This window comes from Mesocricetus auratus, unplaced genomic scaffold (genome assembly GCF_017639785.1).
Source record: "Mesocricetus auratus isolate SY011 unplaced genomic scaffold, BCM_Maur_2.0 Super-Scaffold_100015, whole genome shotgun sequence".
NCBI classification, from domain to species: domain Eukaryota; kingdom Metazoa; phylum Chordata; class Mammalia; order Rodentia; family Cricetidae; genus Mesocricetus; species Mesocricetus auratus.
The window spans coordinates 43115420-43126643 of record NW_024429198.1 but is presented as its reverse complement, the minus strand read 5'-3'; the positions used below and the strand labels follow the sequence as shown (position 1 = coordinate 43126643).

Here is an 11224-nt window from a genome sequence, read left to right as displayed (position 1 = left end):
AGGAGACCCATAATATGATGTGAATGTACTGGAGGGGGCCTGGCAGGAGAGTTCAGGGTGATGCACGGCTCTCATACCTCCTGATTTTGCTGAGTGTTAACTTGATGTGAGGAAACTTTTCCTTGAAGGTTTCGTTCATGTCCTTCTTGAGATCCGAGGGCTTCACGTAGTCAATCACCGTGGTCTGTAGTAGAAGAGGCAAGAAATGTCACTGCAGCCATGGGTCAGATGTACTAACGATGCTCAAGTTAACAGCCAGTAGACCATCAGGGGAGGCCTGTGTTTCCGCCTGCTGTCCACACAGGGCCAGGATTCAAAGGCTTCACCCTCAGCCCCTCACTGGCTTGGCTTTGAGAGACTCAGTCACCCAGTCCTACTTCCCACGGTTATTTTGAGAGCCATGAGACGTGGTCTGTACAATTCCTTGCACATCATAGATGCTCAACACATTCTATGTTTAAATGTTGTTTGAAATGACAGTTACTGGAGATCCACCATGGAGGGCCTCACCCTCCTTGGTGATTGGAGTGGAGATTGGGTGGGGGACTGGGGGACCTGGTGGGGAGGAGGAGAGGGAGAGGGAGCTGGGATTGACATGTGAAACAAGATTGTTTCTAACCTAATTTTTAAAAAAAGTGACAAAATATGCATAAAATTCACCATTTTAAGGCGCCATTTAGTGGCATTAAGGACATCCACATGGTTATGCAACCATTACCAGTACTCTGTAGGACATCTCTCTGCTTATTTTCTTGAGCCCTGGCAAGCACCATTTTTGTTTGCTTTTGAGACATGACTCTAGGTAGTCAAGACTGGCCTTGAGCTCTGCATTCTTCTTGCTGGAATTACATATGTGAGTACCATGCCCAGATACCTTTTAAAACATTCATTTATGTGTGTACACATGAACATGATTGTATTTGCCGTGTTGTGTGTGTATGTGGGTGGGTGGTGGTGGTCAGAAGATTACTAATGGGAGTTGGTTCTCTCTTCCTAGCATGTAAGTTCAGGAAATCAAACCCTGGTTACCAGGCTTGGTGACAAGCATCCTTACCTACTTAGCCATATCACCAGCCCCTGGCTAACTTTTGTCTCATGTAAGTAGAATAATGTATTTGCTTTTCCATCACAGGTTTCTTTCAGTGTTAATGCTGGCATTGTAGCTAGTGTATGAATTCCCTTTCAGAGGCAGAGTGACATTCTGCTACATGTATGGAATGGGGACATTTTTAACAGTTCCTTGCTTAAATTCTACCTATCCCCAAGAAAGGTTCCTTTGAACCCCTGGGAATGTTCTGGGTTCCCTTGCTCTGCATACACCCCTGAATTTGTATTTTGCTGGGTCACACGAGTTAGTCTCAGCTTATCTCAAAAGTGTATCTGCCAAGGCCAGCACTCTTTAGGCTGACAACAGATGTCACTTCAGCAGGCAGGTCACTGCCTTCCATAGGAAGTGATGTGGAGGCCACCCAGCCCCAGGGATGACCCACTACCAGAAAAATCCACCCAACAGTTCTTAGTGACCCTGACTATAGTTGCTAGGCTTCTCTGAACACTTGGTTTGATGTGACACCTAATGAATTTAGATTTTGGTGGTGCTGAGAACTGAACCCAGGGCTTTGGATATGCCCTGGCAAGGGCTAATACCCCTGAGCTGCACCTCAGCTTGACAAGACTTGGAATAGGCACATGAACTGCATTTGGTGGCAGCTAAAAGCCCGGTGAAGAGTGACCTCAATGGCAGTTCCGTGTCTGGAGAATAAACACTGACTGTAGCAACACTAACTCAATTCTGCTAACCAGCTCACGTTTGTGACATTTGGGGAGATGAGGAATCAGATGTGTTACACCGAGCCAGGGCACCCCATTCAAATGAGCCTTTGAATTTTCCAACCAGTCTGTCCAAACATTTGAGGCAATGAGAGGCCCAGATCCTTTCTTGCAGTAACCACTACAGCTGACTGGATGTGGGATATACGAAAGGACACCTAACCCTTCTCTTGAGGTTTCTGAATGCACCCCATCTCACAAGGCCCAGTGTGGTGGAGAAGCTTGTTCCAGCCTCGACAAGCTGCAGGCTCCCCATACACACTGCCTTCCAGGAAGTTCTCCTCTAATCAGACAGTGAGCAGCTGACAGCAGCTGCCGTCTCATGAAGCTGTCACAAAGGGGTGTGGATGTAGACAGGGCCGAAGAAGTGGTCACCTTAGCACACCAAAGTCACTCAACCTCTGGTCTAGGAGCCCAGATATCTCTACCATGACTTATATGTCTGAAGCCCAGGGACTTGCATATCAGATTATCCTTGCCAATTAACATTCCTTCTCAATTGACTCAGTGATGCTGCATCTTGCGACTCATCCAGCTAAGTTCCCTAGAGCACAGGTTGCTTTCCCTATGACTAGTCTTCCCTAAACATTCTGCTTCACTCTGGGAAGTTTTACTCCATTGTAAAGGCTAGGAAACTAACAGTTATGTTCCCGACTCCCTTGCAGCTAGGATGACAAATACATTTCTGACTGGAAAAGAGGTGGCACTTCTGTTATTTCTGCTATCAAGAGTGATTGAGAAGTTCTGGTTCACTGGCTTTAGATGTCTACTGTGGAGGGTACCTTTTGGTAGTGGTAGCTAGCCCTGGTTGCTGGTCAGAAACTAGAGTCCTGATCCCACAGGTTAAGGCTCCCTAGGTGGCTTGGAGATCATTCTTATTCTGTTAGTATTCCTAAATATTCTTTGGTTAGAACTTACCATGTAATAAACTTTCCCTCTTTGGAAGTGTGTGTGCGTGTGTGTGTGTGTGTGTGTGTGTGTGTGTGTGTGTGTGTGTGTTTACAAACACATAAGGAGGACAGAGGACGACCTCAAGTAGTGTCATCCTTGGGAACACTGTCTACCTCTTTGAGACAGGTCCTTCACTGACGTGGAGGTTACAAATTTGGCTAGGCTAATCAGCCAGGGAGCTTTGAGGAATCCTTCCTGTCTCTCCACCTCCTCAGAGCTGAAGCTACAAGAGTGCTGCCATGCCCACGTCTTTTTCACATGAGTCTTGAGGACTGAACTCAGGTCTTCCGGCTTGCAAGGCAAGCACTTTCCCAACAAAACCATAGCCCCACCTGGTGTGGATGCTGAACTTTGCAGTGAACTGTAACAGTTTACACATGGTCCAATCCTTGCTCTTAGGGTAAGGAGCTTGGGTGTCCTTTCCGGGCAGTGGAGTGAGCAACTGAGTGTTGATGTGACACCCCCAGCCCAGTCCTTGGTAGATTTTCCAACTACCTGGCTGACATAGCTCTCGAGTTCATAGGATGCCACCTGCATGCACAAGTGACCTCTGTATCACCTCCAACCTACTATGTGCTTGTTTCCAGTCCCATGTCCTCATGGTTGTTCCAAGCACTGAACATAAGGCTCGGCCCCAATCTGTCATTTGACTTGATCATTTTTTGGGCTTTACCTGTCCTCCAAGTCTCACTATGTAGCCAAGATGGCCTTAAACTCACAGTCATCTTGCTTTAGTCTGGAGTGCTGAGATTATAGGCATGTACCACCATGCTGCCCACCTTGCGTCTTTCCTAAGTTAGATAATGCATTTTGAGGTGCACTCTGTAAACATTACCTTTCTGTCAAAGCCCAGTAACAGCCACTGGATAGACAAGAAAGCCCTACTCCATCTTCACAGCCCCAGCATTGGACTGACAAGTGGTTGGTAGTCCTCCAGGACAAGAGACAGAGGAGCCCAAATAGAGATGCTCCTCACAGGAAGTATGAGACGGGCACACAGCCAGGTGGGACCAGTGGACCATGATCTACCGGGAGGCTGCTTTACTCTAAAGGTATCAGAGTACCTGAGACAACTGTAGGCTTGTGACAGCCAAGTCACCGAGGCAAGTGCCCACTAACAGTCACTCTGGTCTGTCTGCCTCACTCTATTTTAAGGTGAGGGGTCAGTAAAATGCCTCTGTGACACAATGGGGAAAAAGATGGTGGTAAGCTGTGCTCTGAGAGTCTGCCTGAGAACAGGAAGTGGCCACTTTGGTTTCCTGGCCTGCCGTAACAAGCTCCCATCATCTGGGTAGGTTTGACAACTGCAGGCTGCCCTAGAGACCTAGCTGGAAGCCTACAATCTGGGCAGGTGGATTCATAACACTTCGTTACTCTGTCCCCAGAACCTGCCTTGCCTCGCCTACGCTTCTGACACCCAGGACTGATGGATGCACCACCCCTGTATCTTCTGTCCCTTTCTGTGGACACAGTCATGTTGGATCAGGGCCCCACGTTACCCCCCACTCACCTCACTTTACCTCATTTACGTCTGCAGAGAGCTGCTGCAGACAAAACAATATCCTAAGGTCACAGGAGGTCACAGCATCTCTCAGGGGGATCTAGTCCTGGCCACAGTTGTGGCTTCTACCTCACGGAGCCCTACCTGCTCTCCAGGCTGACTGCCTGGCTCCCCTGCCCCAGGGCCCACTCAGCCTCCCAAGAGTCAGCCTTACCCTTGGTCGGCGGGAGGACGTCACAGGCACTGGGCTCTGCTTTTACACATAGCTCTGCCACACAGCATCCAGGTAGCATGAGCACACGGCTGAAGTCCTTAAGTCTCAAATCCCTCCTCTGGCATCTCTACTAGATGCCTGCTTTGTGCTAACGGCCCCTGCTCTGGAGGGCTGCTCACTCGCCTGCCTGGGGTAAATCAGGCTGAGTGGGCAGCCCCCAGCATGGCAGTCTGACTCCAAACCTTGTAGGATGCAGAAGGGCCACCCTCTACCCCAGCAGGTGTCAGAGAGATGAGGTTGGCACCATGTTCTGTGGAAAACAGAGTACGTCAGGCTCTGACAACTTGATATCCTCTCTTGAGGGAGCTGCACAATGATCCTTAGGGGCTGGCCCTCCTAGACACCCAAGAGACCACAGTTCTCTCAGTGATGACAGTGTGTCAAAGAGGCAGTACTAGGGACTCAGCAGCAGGCACAGGGTTTTCAGCCCCTGCTGGAAGATAAACTAAACACAAAGCTAATGCTTGAAGCTTACCTACCTACCAGTCTGATAAACCAGTTACAAACCCTTGCGATGCTGGATTTGGCCAGCTGTGTTACTATAAATCAAAGCGCTAATTAAACGGGGTGTGGCTCCTTCCTAGCATCCCTGCCTAATTCCAGGCGGCAGGACTGGCCCCAGTAAAGGCTCCTCTGGGCCTGCAGCTGTGACTGACAGCAGGGCCAGGCTGCAGGACGGATCGGCAGCTCTGGCCCTCAGCACTTGCATTTCTGATCAAGTACCCAAAGTGAGCTTCCTGGCTGCAGGCAGTAGTGTGCACTCAGCTGTGTGAAGGGAAAGAGAGGACCCCCACCCCAAAGACAGCAACTTCCAGAGCCATGAAGTGATCCACGAAGGAGCCCCGCCATGCCTGCCCTCACCAGAGGCAGGGAGCAGGAAGAGAGAGACAGAGACAGAGACAGGACCCTGAAAAAAGACGAAAAGCCTACAACTTAGTTATTTAGGTAGAAGTATCTACTCCATCTATTGTAGACACTGGGGTACACCGACACAAGGGATACACTGACCCTGGGGTACACCGACATGGGTTTAGGATACTCTCACATGGGCATACGCTGACATTGGTGTACACCGACTCTGGGATACACTGCTTTTTATAATTATTCCACCTTAACTCATGAAAGAGGGAAGTCTAATTTGGTGAACTTGGACTCCACCCCTGCTCACAGCACCAGCTGTGATGCTGCGAAGAGACGACCCCCTTGGAGTGCATGGCCGACAGAAGGGAGCCTCAATAATGATGGTGGAGAATGGACAGGCGGCTGGTCTGGTCCCACTTGAGGGTCTGGTGGAGCTCTGGCCTCCTTCCTCTAGGACTCAGAGTCTAATCTATACAAGCAGCTCTGAACAGGGCACACATGCCGCCCTCTCTGCTCCTGTCTCATGGGGCCAGAATTCACCTGGTGGGAACAGTCCAAGGAAGTGAGGCTGCCTCAGTTTCCCCACCATACCTTAAAAGGAAGGAGTAGTTCCGGGCAGTGACCTGGGCAGCTCCTTCCAGCCCTGCGAACATCAGTGCCCAGTTCTGCTTCGACAGCACTTGTCCGAGAGCCATCAGCCTTCCAGTTCAGCGGCGGCGGAAAGCAGATGTTCTACTTGTTCAAGTAATTAGGCAGGGGCGCTGGGGCTGCATCCAGCTAACCAACAGCAGATGGGCATTTTAGCTGTCCCAGGCATTTAATCCGCTTTCTCAGGACAACAGTGAATGATAAGGAAACTATGGGGATGGTGGCTAAGCAGCCTGGGCTGCCTACGGTGCTGTTTCTATCCCTTGGATTCCAACCACCAGAGCCTTGAAGGAAGCCGTGTGCAGCTCTCGCTGACACAGCGGGTGGGTCACACCGAGGGGTCACCATGCCGTGTGAGGTACACTTACGTCAGACATTTGGTGGCAGCAGACGCTTCACATCTTGAATATTCTGCAGCAGGTGAGCACCTAAGCTACCAGTAATTATAATTCTTAATGAAAACAAGCAACAACAATAAAAATTCTGTCTGTGGAGACAGAGGGCAGAGCCCAGCCTCAAAGTAGGGCGGGCTGAACGCATCTTTTTACTGAGCCCTCTCTTCCTCCCTGCTTAGCATGTCCTGGTGTCCTGGAAAACTGAATCCTAAGGTATATTTCTACAGCTTGCGGGTGATGCAGGCATGCTATGAGGGTGTGCCGAAGGACTCAAATTCTGCTGTTAGGCAAATGGAATAAGAGAAATATTATCAGGGACCAATCCAATGGGTGTCTATAGAGATGTGGTATCTATAGACTTCATCAAAAATGTCTCGGTTTTCTTATGTCAAAGCAGTGTGAGAAAAAAGGAAAAGGATTCACGGGTCCATTGGGGGTTAATTTTGTTGGCCTTACTACAGTTCTTTCTCATATTCTCTTAATCGTTTTCCACACCCATAAAAGGAGGGGAAAACAGGTAACAATAAAAACCACTACCCACAGAAGCTGCCAGGTTCTAATGAGGAAGAACCACTCTCTAGTGAAACTTAATTACACACCAGGCAGGGCAGGCACAAGAGACATGGTCTGACAGGAGCCTCCTGCCCTCTGGCTGAACATTAGCTAATGCCCTACAAGAACCTGCATGCAGCCAGGCAGCTTGACGTGCGCTCAAGGCTTGTGGTTGCCGCCTATGACGCGTTTCATGTTCTGTGGTCACCTTCTAGAAGTTTGCAGGCTGAACCGCAGGTGCAGCTATGCTGTGGTCTTCATACCTGCCCCTGGAGGTTTCAAGTTCAACATCTAGCTTTTGCCTCTTCATGATGGCTAAGTGTGAGAGTGACCTGATGGGTCGCCCATTAAAAATACAAATCTAATGAGTGCAAGGCTACCTCAGTGTCACTGCCATGCTGGAAGCGAGGGACTTCACCTGTAGAACCCTCCAACAGGCTGTGGCACATGCTTCTTTGAGCTATCATTAGAACAACACTGGAGAAAGCACATATCCAAGTACGGCCTGGATGGGTAATGCTGAATGACCGCCCGGAGGTACTTATCCAAGAAGAAAAAAAGGAAACGGATGTCCACAAAAAGCCATGCACAGGAATACTGATGGCAGTCGTTTTCAGGATGAATAGATAAGCTGTGTTCATCCAACACTGCTCAGCAATTAAATACAACTCTGTGTGTGAATTGCATCAACACCAAGTCGTGTGAAAGATGGACCAAAGAAAGTATACTGCCTATAATTCCATTTACACAAACTTCCAGGACAGGTGAAAAACTTAATACAGTTGCAGAAGTCACAACAGCGGTGGGTGGCCTTAGTGAAGATGGAGAACTAGAAAAACAGAGAAGATCTATATTGAGATCAAACGGCGGTGACAGAATTTGTGAGACTACACACTTAAGATGGCTGCAACGGAGCCTGAAATTCCATGGCACATCCCCAGACAGCAAGGTCTCGGTCTTGGGTTCTCCACTGAGATGGGTTAACCGGGACTGTGGCCTGTGAAGATGAACCTGAGGCAGCAGGATCCAGAGGCTGAGTGGTCCCTAGGGCCTGTTCCTGCAAGCCGGCAGACATGGCAGCAGTAGTTCCGGGGCCAGCAATGCCCAGCCTCAGAGACCTGGCATCTACCGGATGGGATGGCTGTCGGGTGAGAGCTTCCCCCTCCTCATGTGCCTCAGGCTTCTACCGAGGGCCCTTCAGCAGCCTGTTCAAACAACCCCAACTCCTACTGTCCCTCGGGAGTCACCAGCCTATTACAGATGCAGGCTCGCCACTCTATAGTGTCAACCCCACTCTGCGCACACCCTCGCCCTCCCAGGAACCCATCTCCGACCCTCCTTATCTATGCCTATCACTTTTCCAGGATGGCATCTTCCATACCCTCCTCTCCACCGAGGTCCTCTGTCTGCTTGCTTGCTGTTGGACTTCCCCACTCATTCTAAGGCCAACTAGAGGGGACTATGGCCAGTTAGTTCTCCGGTAAACGACAAAGCACATGGTAGGACGACAACTAAATTTGGTGAATGAGCAAATTCTAGATTTGCTCCACAGCATACAACAGTCAAGCAAACCCATGAAAATGAAGAATCCTGCAAGGTCAGTGCAAATCCCTATAGCCTGTAAATTCCCTCTATGCATTGCAGGAACTGGCCCGAAGCTGTTTGTCACACATTGTCAACAATTTAAGTGTGAGCACAAGAGAATGCATGTCCTGTCCTTTACTGAAAATACCAATGTCAGGCCAGAACAGGAGAGAAGCCTCATGGCCTGGGCTAGGAAATGCAGTCAAAGAGTAATGGCATTCTGTGAAAACATGGACTCTTACCGGAAGCCCAGTGTTGGCACATGCAAAACGACCTACTTGGGAACACAGGATGAGGAGGGCCGGACATACACGCTCACGTGGAAAGTCATCCAAGTGTCCAAGGAGGACAAGTAGCTCTGTGCGTGTGAGTCTGCACAGACTGGCCCAGAACATCAAGGCCCATAATGAAGTAAGAGGACAAACAGGGCCAGACACCCACCAAGCTTGTCAAAGGGAGGTCAGTGTTGCCATAAGACAGCGTGTCCGTAGGGGAGTCCCCTGCAGGACCCCATCATCAGCCACAAGCAGTACACCCTCATGCTGTCTCAAACCTCTAGACATCTGTTAAGCTGGCCGGAGAATGGTCCTCACACCCTGCCCTGAGGTCCCACTGCTGACAGGTGTTCAGAAACAGCCCGGCAAAATCAGTGAGCAGAGCCCGACTCAGAGGCTGGAGGCTCAGGACCCCACTTCCTGTCACTAGCAAAAGGTCTCACTGGGATTCTCAGCCACAGCTTCCTGCCCAAGGTAGTTAATAAAGTGAACCTTCATAGAGAAAGTGGGGTCCACACTGAAAATACATGTTCTCATGTAAATGGCAACTTCTCAGTGGCTCCTTTAACACAAGAGCACAGGCTTTTGCCACCGAATATTTAAGCACTGGAATCTGGGGAAGATGAATGAGTCTTGGTTTTGTTCCTTGAATGAACAGGTCACAGATTAGAAAAAAAATCCCAGAAAACAACAAAAACAAACCCACAAACATGTAAACCCAACACTCCCTACCCATACACAACTGTGATTTTGTTATCAGGTTAGGAGCTGAGGGATAGGTATGGGAGAGTGAGCACAGGGCCATTTTAAATTGCATGACTTTGAAAGTTCAATCTACCCAATGTGGCTCAGCAGATCTCTGAACTCAAACGCTAAGAGCAATCGGCAAAGGCCCAGTGCTGACTGCTGGTTCTAAACTCTAAATGCAAACACAGGCAGCCTTAGGTACTTGGAGTTGCTTTGCCCCTGGGCATCTGTAGTTGTCAGTGAGAACCCTTGGCCTCAGTGCTGAGGATAGGGCTTCTAAGACAAGCAGCAGGAGTGACCCGGGGGAGGAAGTGCTGTGGTTGTCTGCCCTGCTGCCCCATGGGATGTAGAAGGCAGAGAGGCAAGGCACCTAGGCAGAGTTTCCTCTGTTGATGAGTGTATGACGGGTCTGGTCAGTCCATTTCTCTGCATAGTAGGCTCTTTCCTGCTTCTCAGCAGTGAGGACAGCTCTACTAAAAAAAGGAGTGTCTACAGAAGGAGGAGCCCACCATGGTTGGGAAGGTGATCAGCTAGAAAGTGTAATCCAGTTACACAAGGGGGAAACCAGAAGTCTCGAAATATAGCAAGTACTCCCTTGAACACCATGTCCTACTTGCCAGTGGCTTGGAGTGCACGTGGAGACTTACAATTGCTAAGGAGATCCAAACACAGCCTGCACTTGGTGCTCCACCGAAAGGTCAGCGGAGTCTGAAGTGTGTATACTCTGGCATGCCCTTCTCAGAAGTCAAGGTCTCCAAGCTGGACCCACCCTGCTCAACCTCTCTGTGGGTGGCATTCCCAGGCCAGCTAACCAGAATCCTACATCACAGACACAAAGTCCAGCGGGCTAACCCAAGGCCATTCCAGGATGCTGTGGGCACCAGGAAACCCACCAGCCAGCCATCGGGTACCACTTACCATGTATGAAGGGAAAGTCAGGACCCGCTTGTGCTTGCCACAAGGCCACTGGGGGTCATCCAGGAGATTTGGGTCGTAGTCCACAAAGTCTCCCAGGTCACTTCCTGAGGAGCACAAGCAAAACGGTCATTAGGGCCCTGGACCCCTTGAGGCTGAGGTTGCTGGGAAGATGCTGAGGACAGTTACTAAAAACCAGGTGGCTTCAGGGCCATTGCCCCAGAGTCACATCAATGGCTCTGACTTCTAGGGATTGCCTCTGCTTGGCAATGAGGTATAAACACACACCTACAAAAAGATTGGCCAATTCTTACCATTCTGTTTTTTTTCCTATGTTAGTAAATTACGCGTTCATTTCCCTGACCCAGAAGAACACAAAACTTGACACAGAATGTGACCCTTATAGGTCACAGAATATGGCCCTAGACCAGCCTGTTCTCTAAGCTTGCAGAGAGAATTGCTAAACTTAGTTGTGCCATTCAAGGCATGACCTTGGGTAAAAGCTTCCAGATAGACTGCTGTGTGTGAATCATGTCCTAACAGTGGTAGCCACTCACAAACACTGATACAAATGATTTTTGCAGGTGATAGGGGCATTAGGATAGGGGTAGACTGACCAAGGGAACTTCATCTGTGCTTGGAATTTCGTGTGTGTGTGTGTGTGTGTGTGTGTGTGTGTGTGTGTGTGTGT

General features: G+C 49.5%; 2 protein-coding genes across 4 annotated transcripts in view; one reads left to right on the top strand and one right to left on the bottom strand.

Moving 5' to 3' along the window:
* The window catches only part of Cables1 (Cdk5 and Abl enzyme substrate 1), a 111964-nt gene that overhangs the window by 12381 nt on the left and 88359 nt on the right, over positions 1-11224 (bottom strand). For both annotated transcript variants that reach the window (XM_040757830.1, XM_040757831.1), the window contains 2 exons: positions 10537-10640; positions 78-184 (listed from right to left, as the gene is read on the bottom strand). In XM_040757830.1, the coding sequence (XP_040613764.1) occupies positions 78-184; positions 10537-10640 (211 nt within the window). The remainder of the gene's footprint in view (positions 1-77; positions 185-10536; positions 10641-11224) is intronic.
* The window catches only part of Tmem241 (transmembrane protein 241), a 193313-nt gene that overhangs the window by 169440 nt on the left and 12649 nt on the right, over positions 1-11224 (top strand). Inside the window, exons 17-18 of one of the 2 annotated variants that reach the window (XR_005881672.1) lie at positions 998-1097; positions 4167-5119. The exons of the other annotated variant lie outside the window; for it this stretch is intronic. The gene's annotated coding sequence lies outside the window, so the exon portion shown is untranslated. Of the gene's footprint in view, positions 1-997; positions 1098-4166; positions 5120-11224 lie in introns of those variants that run through there. 2 annotated transcript variants of the gene reach the window in all.